The 21,334-nt window shown below is 37.5% G+C and overlaps 1 protein-coding gene across 1 annotated transcript in view; it reads left to right on the plus strand.

Moving 5' to 3' along the window:
* The first annotated feature begins 5,990 nt into the window (after positions 1–5,990).
* Positions 5,991–21,334, plus strand: part of LOC140159991 (E3 ubiquitin-protein ligase MYCBP2-like) — a 142,657-nt gene continuing 127,313 nt past the window's right edge. The window contains 2 exon segments of the mRNA XM_072183257.1: positions 5,991–6,004; positions 6,963–7,007. Of these exon segments, the coding sequence (XP_072039358.1) occupies positions 5,991–6,004; positions 6,963–7,007 (59 nt within the window).

Genomic DNA, 21,334 nt, shown 5'->3' on the forward strand with positions numbered 1-21,334 from the left:
GGGGAGGGACAAAGGGGGAGAGTATTTTTGGCAGGTCGAAAGGGGGTCAAGCGATTTTGGCAGGTCGAAAGGGGGGGGGGCAAGCAATTTTGGCACAGATATTTTGGGCACCGTTTCTAACGTTACGAACACGTTCAAATATGCAAAATTTCCTGTTCGCTGCGCTCGCATTAGATGTTAAGACAATTTAAGGTTTTAAATTCGGGTTCCCCAAAATCTTGCATGTGTAAGGGGGGGGCAAAGATTTTTTGGCACATCAAAAGGGGGGGGGGCAAAGGTTTTTGTCACGTCGAAAGGGGGGCAAAGGTTTTTGGCACGGCCAAAGGGTTGGGGGGGGGGGGCGGGCAAGCGATTTTGGCAGACCATTTTGAGAATTCACCCCCCACGGGTACACATAATTATTGCACCACCCCTAAAGAAAGAAAGAAAGGATCGGATAGAAAAACAGGATCTAGCTTGGGGTTGTAAACCCCAGCTAGGTAAAACCTAAATGTACAGAGCAATGTTGAAATAATTACAGTACAATACATAATATGAAATGGAGCTGCATTAATTAAAACATTTTTTATATCTAAACCACAAAATGTAAAAAGATGCACACATTATGATGGTTGGACTTACAGCACTTATTTTAAATTGTTGAATTGACATATTTATGAATATCGACACGTATTGATCTAATCTAAATTTAAGTCATCCACCCAAAATTAGAATTACAAAATTAATACAATGAAATCGATATAATTTTCTTACCTTGTTTGTTGCTCATTCAAGATGACAAAACACAGAAAATACAAATAAGTTTACATCAACTAAATATGTAAACAGTTATAATAGCAAATGCTCAAAGATCGTGAACCCCTTACTCAAATTTCAGATTTGGGATTACATCTATACTGATACTTGAACAGAATACAGCAGAACTAAAACTGGTTACAAAAATTTCACAAAGTAATGTCCTTGTGCAGATGGTATGGTACTGAAACGAGAGTGTTGGTGTAGTGATCCCAATAATCTCACTCTCTTATATGATTCAAAATCTGGTTTCTATTTCAAAACCAATTTCACTGTTGACCCCGTTCTTATCACAAGAGTTTATAAAATGTGGTGTTTTTCTTTCAATCATAAAAAGGATAATTGACCAGACAATTCTTGGGGACCATAAATTTGGTCAGAAATGTTCCTTTTTTTATTTGTTGTCTTCGCTCAGAGCAGTAGTGACCCACTAAAAGGCATAATGGGTCGATGAACTGGTATATGCCCCTAAGAGTGTACTATATCTGGTATAATTTATTATAATAATGGTTGTAAACTGACATATTTTCTGTACAGAGATGTAAAATAGGGCACTCTGGTAGCTTTGCTTTCACCTGCCATTATTTTAACTATTGCTTACTATACACTCTAAATTACAGGGATTTGAATTCAAATCCAAAAGACTTACTTACAAAACTTTCAAAGACTGTAGTTAGGACCAATCAATTTAGGATTAAAATAAGTCTTTACAAAGTTTTATCAATTTCAGTCCCGCAGTGATTTAAAAAATAAAACTTTCAGATTAAAAGTTTAAATTTACAAAGAGCAAATGTTAATACTTCAAAGACTTATTTTCAAGTTTAAAGATTTAAATTTTAAATCCAAGGCGGACTGTAATCAGTGACAAAACCTTTGGATTAAAAAATAAGACTATCCTTAGACTTAAAATGTCAAATCCTTGAAAGATTAAAAATGTGACAGCAAGTCCATTGGATTTAATATTCAAGTCCTTTAAGATTTACTTTTAAGCATATCTGGGATTTATTTCAAAATAATATAAATCTTTATGGGGATTTAAATATCGATATTAATTACAAGTCTGTGTGAATTCTTATCAAGTAATACGTCTATTCACAGAAGTAATACCAAGTCAGGACTACTTCTTTCATAAAGTTCAAGCAATAGTCTGCAGTGCCATGATAATTCCAGTGTCACTGCAGTGGCCGAGTGTGATCCATCATGGATATAAGCTTACCCATTTATAAATTATATATGTGTATAGGTAAGCTTATACAGCAGAAGCACAGACTACTACCTTGGCGATTGAAGATAATGTTCACATTGGCCCTTCGTGCACAACAATGTAAGCTTTTTCATGGAAGATATAGTAACTTACATTGGCAATTACAGCATTTGGGATGCCATTCTGCAAAACAAATTCGCCCATATCACTTCATTCATTCGCTCGCCACCACACAAAATCGCAAAAGAAAGATGGCGGCTGAGCAGTCCAGGAAAACGTTTCGATTTGATCACGTGCACGCACCATCGCGTTGTGATTGGTTTAATGTTTTTAAGTCTTTCGAAAGATTTAAAAATAGATTTTCATTTCCCGATCCCAAAAGTAAAATTTAAATCCAACCCTGCGTAAAATAAATCTTAACTAGAGATAATTTGCGCTCACAGAGCGCAGACAATTGCCAGGCATGTAACCCTTTAATGACCTTTTGATCTGACCTTTAACCTTAATGTTTAACAGGTCACGAGGTTTGTTGTCATCAAAATTGAGCCTCGTACCCATTGCAGATGTCCAAAAATGCATTTCTAAAATTTGACCTCTGCATGACCTTTGACCTTACACCGGTACGATGTTTACATTGGTCATGAGATCTGTTATCACTGAGTTTGAGCCCCATACCCCTTACAGATGTCTAGAAAAAGAAATTATAAGATTTGACCCCAGATAACCTTTAACCTGACCCCTGCAAAGTGTTCCAATATATTCCCCTGGTCATCAAGTTTGTTGTCACAGAGTGTGAGTCCCGTACCCCTTACAGATGTACGGAAAATGCATTTCTAAAATTTGACCTCTGCATGACCTTTGACCTGACCCCTGTAAAATGTTCCCCTGGTCATGATATTTGTTGTTAACGAGTTTGAGCCCCATATCCCTTATGGATGTCGAGATAATGCAATTGTAAGATTTTACCCCCTTAATGACCTCTTTGTACAACTTTTAGACACTGGCTAAAGGCGATGCAGGTATGCAAGTGACGTCATTGTATTATGTAATTTGTGGAAGAAGAAGCATTTTTAGTGAAAATCACATTTTGGCCATAATGACCTTTGGATGACCTTTGACCTCGAGTTGGTCATGTAACATTTGTGCCCCTACCCAATAGTCCTTGTGACCAAATATGGTTACATTGGCCTAAAGCATATGGCTACAATGGCTCGTTAAAAGTTTGACAGAAGAAAGAAAGAAAGAAAGAAAGAAGAACTGACCAAAAACAGAACACTCGCAAATTGGAAATTTGCGATTGTAAAGACTTAAAAATTTACATGTCTCAACTAATATTTCAAGTCTTTCTAATTTAGAGTGTACACCAATCACTGTCACTATTATTCAAGTTTTTTGCAATAACCTTTCAATTCCCACTGAGCCCTTCCAAAATCATATTAGCCATCAATCCTCTCATACACACATTCCCTGGGCTTGGATGACGAACAGATGTTAATTGTGGGCAAAACAGACACATCATTTATCGGTATGCCCTACCTATTGTGCAGAGCTACTACGGTATGGGTTCCTCGTACTAACTTTGTTGCCAGCGGAAGAAAACGGAAGATTACAGTGGTTTGTTGCCAGCGGAAGAACCAAACGATTACAATACCTAGCTGGGGGGTGTAAACCCCCCAGCTAGGTAAAAATTCATACCAATAGAAGAAGGCTATAATCTTAGCTAATCTTTAGTGTACACAAACCCCATCTCAGAATTAGGTAGGGGAAGGTGGGGCATAACGGACCACTTAACTTTGAGGATGCTCTGTGACGTCACCATAAGCAATATGACTGTAAAAATTATATATTCAGTTGAAGTTTGTATTTACCTTTAATATACCATTAGCCAATATAACTTGAATCTTCCAATTTTTTATAAAAATGAAGAAATATTTTCAACAAAAAAAAAATCCGTTTTGCCCCACTATCGGGGCAAAACGGAACCCCCCCTATGGGGCAAAACGGCACCCTGGGTGCAAACTTATATTAGTTGTTCCATCGGTAGGCCCTAGTCCTAGTTATATGTAGGCCTATATTCAGTTACAATATTAAGTGGGCCTACCATCTCTGTGGAGTGAGTGGTTAACTTCTTATAGGCATAGGGCCTAGTAGGCCTATAATATGTATGACCAATATTTGATTAGAAAGAAATATTCAGTAGGCCTACCATCTCTGTGGAGTAAGTGGTTAACTTTTAATCATTAATTCTATCTGTAGGTCTAGTTATATGTCTATGTTTCAGCTAAGTGTTTACCATGTTCGAGTAGGGCCCTAGATAACGCCTATACATTTCCTTGAGTGAAGACAAATCGACAAGTTATGTCCAATTGGGGCAAAACGGAACCCATCTGTGGGACAAAACGCCCGGGGCAAAACGGAACCCTGTTCTGTTATGCCCCGCACCTAGGGTTCCGTTTTGCCCCATACCCGATTTTTTAGAAATTGGTTGCATGCATAATACATCGTAGCATATAGGCCATGCACTTAATACAGCTCATGGCTAGTACCTTCGTGTTTACAATGACACAATTATTTGGGAATCCGATATTAATGAAGTAAAATTTCAGCGCATTAAACATACATATCTTACACCAGACGGGTAGTAATTTTTTGACTCGATCTTGCTCGAATGTCAGTGGATTGTTTCAGATAAAATTTTTGTTGTAATCCTCGTAGCCATACTTGTGATCCTCAATATAATTTGCATAGACGGCAGTATTGCCAAGGCCTATTTTTCCAGGTGGTTCCGTTTTGCCCCGGGGGTCCGTTATGCCCCACCTTCCCCTACCAGCGCCCTATGCGCTGGCGAAACTGTTGGCACCTGTTTTGTCATACGGTTGTAAATTCAATGAACCTTGACTTTGCTAAAGAGCGCTTACAACTTGATATGTCAGAAAATTTTGCCAAATATAGGGCACAAACACCCATTTTCCCTCTTTTTACCACACAAGTTCACCTAGGTAGGAAAATGGGGGCTGATCATTGAGGGCCGCTGCCCAAGCCCCCCCTCCCGATTCCTAACCCTATAAAAAAATTATGGATCTAATGATCAGGGCCGGATTTACCATTGCCCCCAAATTTTTTGGGCCCCCAATGAATTGCCCTGTGCATCTTCCATAATTTAGCCGAAAACACCATGTTTTAGGGGGACAAAATTACAAATTTTTGCGCGCGCGGACACTGGCCTGTTATGTCGCAAAATTCAGCTTCTATTTGGGCTAAAATAGTCTAATACTGAATTTTTTTTCGCGCGCTTCGCGCGCAAATGTCCTACTATAATCTAAGCTTGTCTCGAGCTCCCTCTAAATTCCGCCGACACCGTCGATCTTATATTCAAACCAAAACTTGGCCACTTGAGTAGGCCTATACACATGCCTTCCTCGCGGTGCGTTTGGGGGCCTCCAAATTTTGATCTGGCCCAGCCCCCCCCAAGGTAAATCCGGCCCTGCTAATGATATCTAAAGTGTATGTAGCTGGGAGAAAAAGCCGACGATCCTTTGAAAATAGTGACCTTTCGTCATGTTCGTATTGAAGATACGCATTTTTCCCCAAAGACAATGATTTTTTAACTGAGGTCTTTTGAGGGAAAAAATGTATATCTTTGATACGAAGCCAACATTTTCAAATGAATCGTCGGCTTTTCCTCCAATCCCAGCTACATACCGGTATACTTTAGGACATAAAGTCATAATTTTATGAATTATAATTTTTTGTCGATCTTTGCTCTGTTGACTTACAAACACAACAAATTTGACTGATTCTATGTGTAAACATTACAAATAGGCCTATGCCAAAAAATCAGGTTTGAAAAAAATTAACCAATTTCATATTATAAGATCGTGCATTAGCCTAGGGGCATATGGCTTTTGTCAAAAATATCCATTTTTAATAATTTGGCATAAAACCGCGAATTTCAAAAAATCAAAATTAATTTATATCAGATTCAGTCAGAATGCCATGTCTGATGTAAGTGATGTGCAATCTCAAGCCCCATAAATAGGCCTATACAAGGATGCCCTTCTGATATCAAATAATTTTGATTTTTAGAAATTCGCGATACAATACAAATAACAAATTTAATGGCAAATTATTGAAAATTGATATTTTTAAAGTGCGGCGAAGTAAACTTTCTGAATCTAATTTATTAGGCCAATGAAAGTTAATTCCGAGTTTATCGTCCCTTTTTTTTCCCCGGTTGGTGAGGTGACTTTTTCATTTTTCATTTTTCATTATTTCATCAGATTTCATTATTGACCTAAAATGCGTGTTGATTTAAAGCCACATTCATATAAACATGTTTTTATATGGGTAGGGACTAGAAAAGTTAGAAAAGGGCCTCGTTTTGCTTTCAAGTTATGAATTTATATGTTTTACAAACAAAATATATGTTTCCAATTGCTAAAACTGGTGAAACACTGATACTTTGAAAATAATGAATTATTTTGGCATTTTTGAAAATTTGACGCGGGTGTTTTTGGTTACCAAAAAGTGACGCGGGCGGGGGACGATAAACTCGGAATCGACTTTCACTCGCCTTATGCAACTTTGTGAAACTTTTAGTACAAACAGGCTGCCAGCGCTGTCAGAAAAGTGTTACAGAGCCCTCACGCGGAAATGCCATTTAATTTTCATATACCCATAATTCATTTCGTCAGCCAAATCCAATATGGCGACTAGAAAATCAGTCGAAATTTTGCAACACCGGTAAAAATATCATTTCTTGCACATAAAACACACCAAATTTTGGGCGAACTCTAGAAGTCAAATGCTGGAATTATAAACTCATCTTGCATTGGTGATTTGTCGTCCGAACTAACTGTAACACTGCGCACTGAGGCTACATGTGGAGCGACTATGGCAGTGGAAGTAGGACGTATCGCAGCCGGCCAAGTGCATGAGTTTTTACTTGGGCGTGAGTCAGCAGGCAGTGTATTTCACCAATTTTCGCCGTCCATGATGAAGGAGAGAGGTAATGGCAGTGTTATGGATGGTTTTATGCAGCTTTTAAAAGAGGAAGATGGGTGTGGTCTTCGTGGAGTGAGAAAATAATTTTCTATGATTTTGGATTTTTGACTCGGTCATTTTGGGAATTGGGTTGTTCTATCTATCGCACTTACCCATTTCTCACGTCTGTTTTACATACGTGTCTGTCAAAGCAGCCCTGGTCAAAGGGTACACCCTCTTGAAATCCCTTATTGAATTGTACAGGGCACTTGCAAAACTGTTTTCACAACACCAAATGTTGATATTTAAAAATAAGGCGGCGCTGCATCTCATAAATTAAATGATAATTGTCGTCATCGATTATGTTTGGGCAAATTGATTCATGATCTACCACCCGAGCTACAACTTCCAAGTACACATAATAAGGTTAAAATTGCATAGTAATTCACATTAATTTTTTTGCAACAAGGTCAAACATGTTTTCAACTAGATACCTTCTATTGAATCTATTCCATCAAACAAGCTAAAGTTATTTTATTTTGTTCCCAGATTCATGTTTTTAAAATTTTATCCATTTTTGATGTACCGGTACCATAAAACGGGGTGCCTTGCCTTTGCTGGACATGTTGGACAAATTTGCTGTACTGTAGAATGGGGTGAATAGGGACAGTTTTGGCACTCTATTTTATTTTTTTCATGTTTGTAGCCCCACCATGCATGAGTAAACATCCAGTAAATTGTCAACAAAAGCACCGACAAGACCTTTGCATGTATCGACAAAAAGTAAACTAAACCTTTGCTAAGAAATCTCAAAAGGTTTAACATCCTAAACAAAAATTTACCAAGGTATTTTTTGACAGTGATATATGATAGCATAATACACGTGTCACTTGTATGACCCACCCATGACCCCCGGGGGCGGTGCGTCACTTTACAAAGGTGCGTCGGATTTAACTATACCATGACCCACATGTGCGTCTAAACAATGACGGACATTTGCCGACAATGACTGAGCCCCTCGTCAAAATTGTGACGCACATGTTAAGGATTATGACTGTCCTCATGACGCAAATTTGACTCACCATTTAGGTATTTTGACTGACACTGATGCACCTAACCATTAACGCACCTAGGTAAAGTGACTGACACTGACGCACCCCTCGGGGTATGTTGTGATGCACATATTGAGTAAATGACCGTACCCTGCGTCACTAATTGGTTGGTAAATGACCCAACCATGACGCACATCCCCCGGGGGTCCTAGGGTGGGTCATACAAGTGACATGTGTATAATATTTAAAAATTCTAGCGAGCGCCAAAATGAAATCAGAGGAAACGCAAATCAGGACTTGTGTTTATCACCATCATTTTTACGGGTACCGTATTTAGAGAATAAACGATAGGAATTTTTATTTTGCCTATCCTCTACCGTGTGATAGACGACAGGCAGGTCCAATATTTTGAGTAGTGGATGCCGGCGCAGCCGGCATCCACTACGATAAAAATATTGGACCTGCCTGTCGTCTATCACACGGTAGAGGATAGGCAAAATAAAAATTCCTATCGTTTATTCTCATTCTTAGTCAGTTAAATATTATTTTAATAACTGTAAACAAATTTTTTAAAGCAAAAACTAAGTTACCGTCATGAAAACTCCCTCATTATAAAATGAACGAAACTTGTTTACAACTTCACGTATTCTGTTGCGCGTACTGCTAGCGCGTCGCGTATTCCGCGTCGCGTATTCCGCACTAGTCTACGCATTACAGCGCAATACATGTACGCGCACCTCTACAAGCGTGTACGGCATTATCAAGACGCATGATGACGCGGGGTCGTCTACGGCCTGATAAACGGCACCCGAAATCTTGCGATTGTCCAATCAAAAATGTGTCTACGAACTAGACCACTCCCACTGACTAAGAATTTATTTTCATCAACTTTGATTTCGTAAACATTGCCTGATGATTCATAATAGGCACACCCTACCCCCCCAAAAAAAATGTTTCACCGGATTCACATAGATCTCATCAGGGAGTCATTTTTTAGGAAAAATCTCATGCCTGTTCATTGCTAGACTATGCCATAGTCTATTTTTGATAAATAAATGCATGTTATTAAGGGGGTACTACACCCTTCGATAAATCTGTGTCTATTTTTGCGTTTTTCTCAAAAACTAATAATACAGTGGCAACAAAAGTTATGTATATTATAGGGGCAAGGAATCCAATTACTACACTGGAATTTCAGTGACCCGAGACAAGCGGTCTGTTATTTATGATAAGAAATAAGGTACCACTAGGATGTACCTCAATTCCTATCATATATACTGAACTACTTGTCTTGAGTCACTGAACTTTCAGTGTAGTAATTGGATTCCTTGCCCCAATAATATACATAACTTTTGTTATCAGTGTGTTATTATTTCTTGAGAAAAATGCAAAAATAGTCACAAATTTACCACAGGGGTGTAGTACCCCCTTGTTAATCATGATGAAAGCATTCAGTTGAACTCAAAATTATACTGATTACATCAAAATATATACTGGTATAAAATTGTTATGAAAAAGTTTATATATAAATTATATTAGTGACAGTAAAAGTAAAGTGTACGTAGGCTTATATTATTGAATGCAACATAATGTCATAATTGTATTGGCACTTCACTGAACAATTCTGATTTTAAAATCTGCCAGTTTATTAATCGCGAAATTCCAGGTTAAAAATAGACTATGGACTTTCAATTTTAAACGGGATTTAAACGGGCAAAGTCCCTAACACTCACACTGTCAATCATACTTGTTTATCAATCAAATTTAACCGCAAGCAAATAATGTACAATGCGCGCTCAATGCACTTACTGACGGGTTCATGCAATTACACAACACAATGGCGGCATACTTGTGTACCATGTAGTTATTTAATGGTAATGATAGGTACCCGGAGGATTTAAACCATAACGAGATCTGGGCGACCAATCACAAACCAGATCCATTTAAAGATGCATTACATCATGGCCAATTTTAGTAGGCCAGATTTCCGACAATCTCATCCATAGAAGCTCATAGACAGCCGTGTTAAGGTAGAAACATCGGCTATGGTGTCATGCACAGATTTGGTTTAAAATGATACAGGATGTGTAGTTGGGTGAGAAAAACTTGCCTGCCAAATTTGAATTTTTGCCAACAAAGCGTTTTTGAGTTATGCCATTTTTTGTAATTAGAAAACCCCATTGACTTTGTACATAAAGTGGTTTTGACACTAAGCCTCGTTCACTAAAATTGATAAAAGTTTGAAAATGGATACTATGTTTAAATATTATTTTATCTCCTTTCTATCCCCTTTATAGAACTGCTTTTTGGATCTTTTATTACAAAAATGTTGCCAAATAATATTAGTGACTTTTTCCCTATATATTGGCCAGTATTAAAGGGGATATTTGAAGGTAATGTTAGTACTTGCTCAAATTTTCTTGATTTGATCTAGAAATACTGAATGACCCAATTTCATAATTATTGTCTGAGCTAACCATATGGCCAATTTTAACAAACAAGTTGTCATATGAAAGGTTATTAAATTTAGAAACTTTTCTCGCCAGCTTTTTTTAATTAAGTGTTTCTATTTTAAGTTATGGGTGTTTCTCGATTTCCCTAATTTAAAAATAGAAAAAATTATTTTCTCAAAAATAAACACTTTATCAAAAAAAAATCTGGCGATAGAATTTAGATATTAGGCTTATTAACCACCCCACAAACTATGGAACCCATATCACATTCCCTCTAGGCTAGCAATAATTATTTGTAGAAAAAATTAGGGAATTTTCAAAAAATAAAGAAAAACATAAGAAATGTTTAAATTTTCATGAAGCATTAAAAATAAGTGGAGTAAAGACTTTTCTTAAATTGGTAATATATTTGATATGGATACATACATTGTAATGCTGATTTGATATAGTGGCTATTTTCCTGCATGGGCCTATTATCCGATGCTCCTACCTTAAGCATGAAACCCGCAATCCAAAGTCAGTAGTCCACTTGGGGAGCTAACAAACAGAGGGTGTAGGGTGACTGAAAAGATCAGATGTGAAAATCTATCAATTGTGCACACATTAATTAAATCAGAGTTTTAAGCTTTAAAAATACAATATCCAGAGTATATACAGAATGGGCAAGTGGACTACGGGGTAGTCTAGTTCATTGCCAGTTTGTATCGATTTCATGGTATTCCCGCAGCGTGTTGTGCCGTCGTGTAGGTTGCCGATTTTTGCATCCGGATCATGATCGCAAAATTTGCCAGGTTTGTGGGATGATTTTGGGGGCAGAGATGCCAATCTTCCGATTTAATCGGAATTCCGATTTTTTTTGTATTTCTCCAAAAAAAATCCGATTTAAAAAAAAAAAAGAAAAAAAAAATTCAAAAAATATTTTTGGCCAAAAAAACAATTATAGGCACAAAATTACTTGTTATTAAAGGTTAGAAAACAAAGAAATACTGCTACTTTAAAAAAAAATTGCCAATTTTATTTTACAAAGTTGGATAAAGTTGTACATTTTGATTACTTTTGCTTCTATTGAACAGTCAGGAACACATTGAATTTAGTAGACATTGCTAGCTGTTCAGTAGAAGTAAAAGTAATTAAAATGTACAACTTTATCCAACTTTGTAAACATAAATTGGCAATTTTTTCAAGTAGCAGTATTTCTATGGTTTCCAACATTGAATAACAAGTAATTTAGGGCATAACTTGCTTTTTTGGCCAAAAATATTTTTTGAAAATTTAACAAAAAATAGGTGGGGGGGGGTCAAAAATTTGATGAATCATCGTTTTTATATTGCGCATTATATATCCATTTCAGCCATGTAGGCCACGTTATTAGGCCAAAAAATGTCTCATGTACAAAAGTATAGGAAACTGAACATTAAAACCACTTTTTTGGGATGAAGGAAGCATTTTTTCAAAAAGTCTAAAACAGGTTTTTATGTTAAAAATGGCCTTTTGGGGTGCTAATTCTGCTAAAATTGCCTGGGCTTAGGTACCTAATTTGCAAGTTTTATGGTATAATTTTGAGAAAACAAGCCTTGAAGAATATTACATGTATAATAGTCTTTAATAGATAGTCTTTAATAGATAGTCTTCAAGGCTGTTATCTACATGTAGGCTTGTTTTCTCAAAATAACCTTATTTTTTAATCCATTTGAAATTTTGAATGTAATTTTACCCTCAGAAATGATGTCTCCTGCAGTGTAAAATGTGTAGAAACCCTCTGGCTTCTCTTCGCCCCCTCGCCCCCTACCGGGGCTTTGCCCATGGACCCCATCAGGAGCCCTTAAGCGGGCCCCTGGACCCCATGCCGTATGACGCGACAGCTCCTCTCGCTTCGCTCGTTGCGCTTCCCCAATTTTCAGATTTTTTGGCAATAAGTCATTGGCATCTCTGTGGGGGTTATTAATTAGGCCTGATCGTCAACAGTTGTCGACATCGGCTTTTTAATTTTCTCGATTTTCGACAATGAAAATGCTTGCCGATACCAGCCCTAATATCCAGTCCACCCATAATGCATATAAATAATCCACCATTATAAGAAATTGAATGGATTCTCATCAATCTGCGTATTGTAAAAACAAAAGCACTGAGACCGCATTGCTTAAAGTTCGTAGTGATATATTGGATGCTGTGGATAGATAAAATATTGTTTTTGTTGTATTACTTGACGTATCCGCAGCATTCGATACTATCGACCATGACATCTTGCTTCGTCGTATAAAACTTGGCTTTGGTATATGTGGTAAAGCATTGCATTGGATAAGTTCTTATCTTAAATGTAGAACTAGCCAGGTTCACATTGATGGTATTTACTCAGATTCCCATGTTTTGGATTATGGTGTGCCGCAAGGCTCTGTTAAGGGCCCATTAGATTTTGTTGTTTACACTACTCCTGTTGGCTCAATCATCCGCAGGCATGAATTAAACTATCACATGTACGCAGATGAGACACAAATTTATGTGTCATTTGACCCAAATGTTTCGGGTTCATATAAAACTGCTCTTTCAAAACTTAAAAAATGCATCTGTGAGCTTAAAGATTGGATGGGAAACAACAAACTTAAACTAAACCCAGGTAAAACTGAATTTTTCAAAATACCACCAGTGACACTCAAAGTTGATAACAACATCATTGTTCCTTCAGATACAGTCCGAAATCTGGGAATTGTTTTTGATATTAAGCATATGTCCATGACTCCGCACATTAACAGTTTAATATCTTCTCTAAATTTTCATTTGCGTAACGTAAGACGTATCAGTAGATATCTGGACAAAGAGACCAAACATACTGTAGTTCGAGCTCTGATTCTATCACGGCTAGACTATGGGAATGCCTTGCTCTATGGTGCGAATGCTAGAGATCTTGACCACTTGCAATCACTCCAGCATAAAGCTGTCAAGCTGATTCACTCAGTTGGTAGACGTGAAAGCCCTTCGCCTCTAATGCATAACCTCCATTGGCTGCCTATCCGTGATAGAATCCAAGTTCAAGATTTGTATGTACATGTCTATAAATGTTTACAAGGTAATGCTCCTCAATATTCATGTGTTTTACTCTCTCATAGAGAAATACCTTCATCTGGTTGTAGGACAAGATCTTCCAAAGACACCACATTACTAAAAGCTCGTGTTGGTAAAAAATGCATCGGTGACAAATCGTTTTGTGTTGCGGCACCTTCATTATGGAACAGCTTCCCACGTAACATCAGGGAGGCTTCATCACTTCACTCTTTCAAAAAAATTCCGGTATATATGTGCCATACTGCCATGTGGGGGTATATTTGAAATAAAATGTTGGTGTCCCACCCTAGTATTGAACCCAACTTTGGGGTGAATTGGGAGACAGCACTGGTGTGGATGGGGAAATAAAAGCACTACTTTGAAGCAGTGTTCGAAATAAGTTTATCCTCTTGTCCAAAAATCACTGAGGACAATCTGGACAACCATTTTGAGCTATGTACTTATATTATCATATTTAATCATATTTATCCAGGGTAGCCCAATTCAGCCAAATAGCTGGTCTAACATGGGGCCCTGCTACACATATATACAATAATATAAAAGCAACAATTTTCAACATACAATTTATATAGTATATACAACTCTTAGACAAATTTTAAAATACAAAAATACATACAATTTTCAAAGTAAATAAAAACACATCATTTACAAGTATATGCACAAAATTTTAGGACTTGAATCTTTGTTTGAAAGTCTGCATATTTGTTGAGCTTCTTAATTCATTACTCAGCTTGTTCCAAACTTCAACCCCACTGTATGAAAAAGATGATTTAAAATATTCAGTATCATAACCATTCATGCAAGGCGGAAGAGCCAATACATTTGACTTAGCTTGTCTGGTGTTAACATTATGCTTTTCGTAGGTATATAAGAAAACCTGTTGATTAGGTACTGTGGAGCCATATCGTTTAGACATTTAAACATTAACAAAGATTTGAAATACATTGCACGATTTGGAAGTGATTCCCATCCTAATATAGGAAACATTATATCAGAAGACGTAAGGTAATTGGCACGTAATATGATTCTTGCACATCGCTTCTGTAACACACTTAATTTACGCATATCTTCATTGAAGCGACCAAACCACACTACACTACAATAGTCGAACTGCGGTTGAATAAGAGCTTTGTATAAAACATTAAGAGTGCGACGTCAAGATATGTTTTAAGACGTCTTAAGAGTCCTATTTTACAAAAAAGCTTCTGTATAACAGAGTTAACATGATTGTGCCAGAGTAATTTAGAATCTATCTTTACACCAAGACATTTGGCACTATGAACTCTTTCAAGTTGACGATCATCAATGGTAACTGAAAAAGCAGAACATTTATCATTACGTAACTTAGGCTCACTACCAATGAGCATAACGTTTGTCTTTTCAGCATTAAGAAACAACTTGTTAACATTTAACCATGCCTTAATTGCAGAAAGATCTTCAGTGAGCTTTTTAGAAATAATATCAGTATCAGTACCATTTACAGACAGCGTGGTATCATCTGCGTACATGGATATTTTCCCATGTGATACTACATTTGGCATATCATTGATAAAAATGAGAAATAATAATGGGCCCAATATACTGCCTTGGGGAACACCAACTTTCATTTCAAGTGAATCAGAAACAATACCCTTAAAAGTAACTCTTTGCTTTCTACATGACAAATATGAAGCAAACCATTTAACTGTATCTTCAGATGCTCCAATATCGTGGAGCTTTCTTAGCAAAATATCATGATTTACGTGTCGAACGCTTTTCTAAGGTCGATAAAGGCAACACCGGTCATTTTACCATTGTTGATGCCCGCAAGCCAATCGTCAACCATATCAACAAGAGCAGTTTCGGTAGAATGACCAGGACGAAAGCCTGATTGATGAACATTCAAAATACCATTTCGATTTAAAAAAGAGTAAACATGGTTATGCATAGCCCTTTCAATGATCTTACTTATTACAGGCAGGATGGAAATAGGCCTGTAATTATTGGTGTTATCAAGATCACCTCCTTTATGCAAAGGGATTACTTTGGCTTCTTTCCACAAAGTAGGAAAAATACCCTTTGACAAAGAGAGATTCATAATATAAACTAAACTTTTTACAATGACTGGGCGAGCCAGTTTTAGTATCTTACAACTGACATCATCCAGACCTGTAGCCTTTTTATTGCTCATGGAGCGAATTTCTCTGTCAACAAAATCATATGAAATACATGGCATATTAAGAACAGGTTTAACTTGAAGATCTTCGCATGTAGGTAACACATTAACATCAGCAATATTATTAACATTGTTTACATCATTAATTCTTTCATCACTTTCATTAAGTAAATTAGTTGCAACACTAGCAAAATGGCTGTTGAACACATTTGATATATCAATGTCAGATGTAACTACATTATCTCCAAACCCAACAGATGATGGAGTTGGGGAAACTTTGGATGGAATGACCTTTTTAAGTGTTTGCCATAGCTTACCAGAATCATTACAACTCTCATCTATTAGGCCCTTATAATAATTACATTTTGCAGATCTTATCATACTAGTAACTTGATTACGAACAAGTTTATAGGCTTTCCAATCACTTACACTATTAGAACGAGTTGCAATACGATGGAGGCTATCCCTATGATGCATACACTGCTTAATTTCCCTACCTAACCAAGGCGATGGAGTTGATTTAACACGCTTGGTCTTTTTAGGTAAATGAAAGTTAACAACATCAAATAACATTGAATTCCACATGCTTACCGCATCATCAACATTGTCAATTTGTTCAATGTCACTCCATGGTTGTTCAGAGAGATCATTAATGAAACTTTGATCATTAAAACGCGTTTAAAACAGCGATAATCAATGGTTTTATGTTGACCCTTAATTGGCTTGGTTTTTCTTATAGCATAAATTAGATAGTGATCACTGATTGAAGTTTGAATCACACCACTTTCACTAAAAAGCTCATCCTTTGATGTAAAAAACAAATCAATAATCGTCTTGCTGTGAGATGTCACACGAGTTGGAAGGTTTATTAATTGCTGCAACTGATACAAATCACACACAAATTTTAAATCTCTAACTTGCTTACAGTTGACGTGAGGAGAAAAATCACAGTTAAAGTCGCCAAGTAAAATTAACTCTTTATCTTCATTTGCAGCTTTTGACAACATTGTACACAATATATTTGAAAAATCATTATCATTTCCATCAGGATTATATGCAGCACATACAAGAAGTGTGTTAGTATGAGGTGGTGAAATTTCGACCCAAATACATTCAAGAGAATCATCACATAGATCATCCCTTCTCTTAAAATCGAACATACTATTAACTAAAATTGCCACACCACCGCCACCCCTATTACGATCTTTCCTGAGTATATTAAAACCATCAAAATTAACCTCGTTATCACACACTGTGTGATCACAAAGTGTTTCATTCACACAAATGATGTCAAACGCATCACCACACATATATTTAAACTCATCAATTTTACCAACAAGGCTTCTTATGTTAAGATGGGCACATTTAATACCTTTGGTCTTAAAATTAGGTACTTTGCCATTTTGAAGTTGCACATAATCAGAACTCTCATCTGCAGCGGTAATGTCATTTATATTACAACTATCATGCATATTGTCATTAACATAAGTATCATTATTTGATGAAACAACATTTGATAAAACAACATAATTATTACTTTCATCTTCATTTACATGAGTACACAATGGTACGTCATTGGGTAAAACAACATTATTATCATCAACATTATTATCATCAACAAGATTATAATCAACATGATTATCAACAACAATATTATCCACGACATTATTATCATCAACATGACTATCAGCAACATATTTATCAATAACATTAATATCAAGAACACTATTATCACCAACACTATTATCAGAAGCATGAATATCAACAACATTATTATGATCAACAACATGATTATCTAAAACATTATTATCAACAACACTATATTCTTCAACAACATGGTTATCAATGCATTCGTTTACTTTTGCGTGTCACGGTCACCTGCGGCACAACCTTCGTGGCCGACATCTCAGTAAGAACCGTGGCCCCAAACACTTTCACAATATTTAGCCTTATGACCAAATTCCCCACATGATCTACACTGGAGCTTAGAGTCATAATAACAAGTGGTTGCATTGTGATTAAACAGTCCACATTTCCAGCAACCTGAGTAATTTTGATAACTCTCGTGACTGTGATACTGTGAATGTTCATGACGTTCGCGATCGCGGCTTGATCGGTTTAAGTGTCTTTCGCGTTCAGATTTGTGCTTGGATTCATTGTCATGTTTTGCGTGCCGATCCATTTCCAGATTGTCGATTTTGTGACACCGGGTTAGACTTAGTGTGAAATTTGCGTTTGTGATTTTTAGTTTTTGTTACATGTTCCCACTTATTTGCGTTGGTTTCCTCTATCTTTAAACTTTTGACTGCTTCCGCAAATGTCTTTATCAGTTTTTGCGATCCATTCTTGTTTAGATGTACATTGTCTGCCAATACAGATGTGTCTACAGTGCCATTTTGGTAAGTGATCTGTGGAGTCAGATCAATGAATCCGCAGTCTAGCCGGGTTGAGAGTGCCTTGAGGTTTTCATTTAGCTCAGACGTTTCTGCCATTTTAGTACGTCGTGGACAAACTGCTGAGATATGAACTTGAGCAGTTGGAGCCTTCACCATTGCTGATGTTATGATCGCTTCCATTGATGCGGTGATGGAATCAGTATCTAAACCATTTGACACGTCATTGGTGCCGACATGTACAATGATGTCCCCGTACCTATCAAGGTTGGGTGTTGAGTTAAGTTCCCTAAAAATATCATTTGTCGTTGCTCCAGGTTTGACCTCCACATCTGCATTTTGAAAGTGTTTGCTGTTAATTTCACGGAGCATCGAGTCACCAATAATGAAAGACTTCGGAGGGTCTCTTGCTTGTGTTGTACTTTCTGAGGACTCTTGAGAAACCTTTTGCGTTAATAGCTCTGTTACTTGTGTCTTCATTTCAGCCACATGTTTCTTTAGCTGATTATTTTCAGTTTCTAGTGATTGTTGTCGGTTTCTGAGCTTGTTTTGGTCTGAGATCATTTTGGATACCGTCGATTGAAGGGAATCAACAGTTTGTTGCAGTTTCTGCACGATTGCATGGGTATTTAGATTACTCGTTTTGCAATCAGGACATGCCCAGTTTGATTTCATGCTCGGTCGCTTTTTTAATCCGACACAAGCAAGATGATAATCTTTGGAACAGTTGTTGCATTTTGTGAAAACACCTTGAGACTTGGTGCATTTGCTGCTGTTACATAAAGATACACTATCGTCTTCAGACGGTGTTGCGGCTTGGGAAATGTTTTTTTTTCAGGCTTTCTTGTTCATGATTTGAGTTTTCGTGACTTTCAGAAGACATAAGGGAAGCAACATATCTAGACAAGCCATCGGTACCGCTTTCAATAGTTTGCTAGGGGTATTACGAGCTTTGTCATGTTCTTTATTCATTATTTGCGTTCGGTATGCACTTTGTCGCTTGTTTTCACACTCATTACAGAGCATTAATTCACTTTGTCGAAGTTCAACCACCTTTCCTTTCGATGTCTTACAATCTTCACAGCTAATTATCATAGGCATCTTAAGTTTTGCTAGGCCTTTGCTCTAGTGAACACAGTTGAAAAGAGTTTATCGCACCTTTTCTGATGATGATACAGGAGGTCAGTGTATTTAAGTCACAAGTGAATGGTTAAAAATACACTAAGTCAAAAATCAATAATCAATACATCGATGAAACAGAGTTTGTTGTTCCAATACAGTTACACTAGAGCAATTTATGTTCAGTTATATTAGCAAAATTCAAAAACAAATTTACCAAATGCCACGAAACGATGATGAAATCCACCAATCAAAGCACATTAGCAGAATCTTGACATGAAGATGTATATAGCAATATAAAATTCAAGCAACTATTCAATGCAGATACAATATATTTTGGTGATTTTGCAGGAGCCAGTGAAGAGCGCTGCTTGTGTGTTCGGACGTGTTTCTAGATTCCCCCCTGGATAACCACTATATTTTACCTCTAAAATTAACCATTTCACTGAGCACCCAATTGCCATTGCTTGAGATTGAGATCTGCACAGGTTTATCAATTTGTGGCTACAAATTTTCCAGAGCAAGAGACATTGAACAAATTTGATTTTTTGCATTCAAAAATGTAACACATTTTGGGGACAACCAAAATGTTTTGAGGACAAGCAGAATTTATGCTTTACTTGTCCTCGGGACAACCTCCATATTTTCCTTATTTCGGACACTGCTTTGAAGGTGTGTGTATTTTTGTTATCCCACATGTATGGAGGGAACAGTGACAATGATTCATACCACCCTAACTGGTTTAGTAGTGGATCTAAGGTGGTAGGGGATAAGGTACATAGGCAGGGTGGGGTAGAATGGTGGAGTGCTGGGGTAGGGTGTGGGGTAATGGGATCAGGCAGTGGCATGGTAGGGTGGGGTAGCCCTACCACAGGGCCTTTTTTTATTACACATTATATACTATACACCATGCTATACACTGAGAACTGCAAAAAACCCAGTGACAGCTCACAACCCACTAACCGCTGTCCCTGAGAAAAAAGGGGAATTAATAGCAGTCACTGGCAGCACAGTGCTGGCAGCAGCTCTCTGGACATAACCAGGTTTTATGATATAGCATGGTTTTGGATCATCACAGTCAAAAGGCCCTATACTAGTAGGGCTAGGGTGGGGTTGGGTAGTGGACTAGTGGTGGATGAGGGTGGTGGGAGTATGGTGTAGTGAGAAACATCCCACCTTCGCGTCCTTCATCATATTGGTGTCCATCGTGCTGTGGTGGGAACGTAATGTGTATAATTTTCCATTAGCCACACAATTTCAATGGACCCCGGCATAGATTGAGATCTGCACAGGTTTATCAATTTGTGGCTACACATTTTCCAGAGCAAGAGACATTGAACAAATTTGATTTTTGCATTCAAAAATGTAACACATTTTGGGGACAACCAAAATGTTTTGAGGACAAGCAGAATTTATGCTTTACTTGTCCTCGGGACAACCTCCATATTTTCCTTATTTCGGACACTGCTTTGAAGGTGTGTGTATTTTTGTTATCCCACATGTATGGAGGGAACAGTGACAATGACTCAGACTCAGAGTTTAAAAAAAACCTAAATAAACATAATAATTTCAGGATAATTCATACCACCCTAACTGGTTTAGTAGTGGATCTAAGGTGGTAGGGGATAAGGTACATAGGCAGGGTGGGGTAGAATGGTGGAGTGCTGGGGTAGGGTGTGGGGTAATGGGATCAGGCAGTGGCATGGTAGGGTGGGGTAGCCCTAACACAGGGCCTTTTTTTATTACACATTATATACTATACACCATGCTATACACTGAGAACTGCAAAAAACCCAGTGACAGCTCACAACCCACTAACCGCTGTCCCTGAGAAAAAAGGGGAATTAATAGCAGTCACTGGCAGCACAGTGCTGGCAGCAGCTCTCTGGACATAACCAGGTTTTATGATATAGCATGGTTTTGGATCATCACAGTCAAAAGGCCCTATACTAGTAGGGCTAGGGTGGGGTTTGGTAGTGGACTAGTGGTGGATGAGGGTGGTGGGAGTATGGTGTAGTGAGAAACATCCCACCTTCGCGTCCTTCATCATATTGGTGTCCATCGTGCTGTGGTGGGAACGTAATGTGTATAATTTTCCATTAGCCACACAATTTCAATGG

Source organism: Amphiura filiformis, chromosome 9, assembly GCF_039555335.1.
Source record: "Amphiura filiformis chromosome 9, Afil_fr2py, whole genome shotgun sequence".
NCBI lineage: Eukaryota > Metazoa > Echinodermata > Ophiuroidea > Amphilepidida > Amphiuridae > Amphiura > Amphiura filiformis.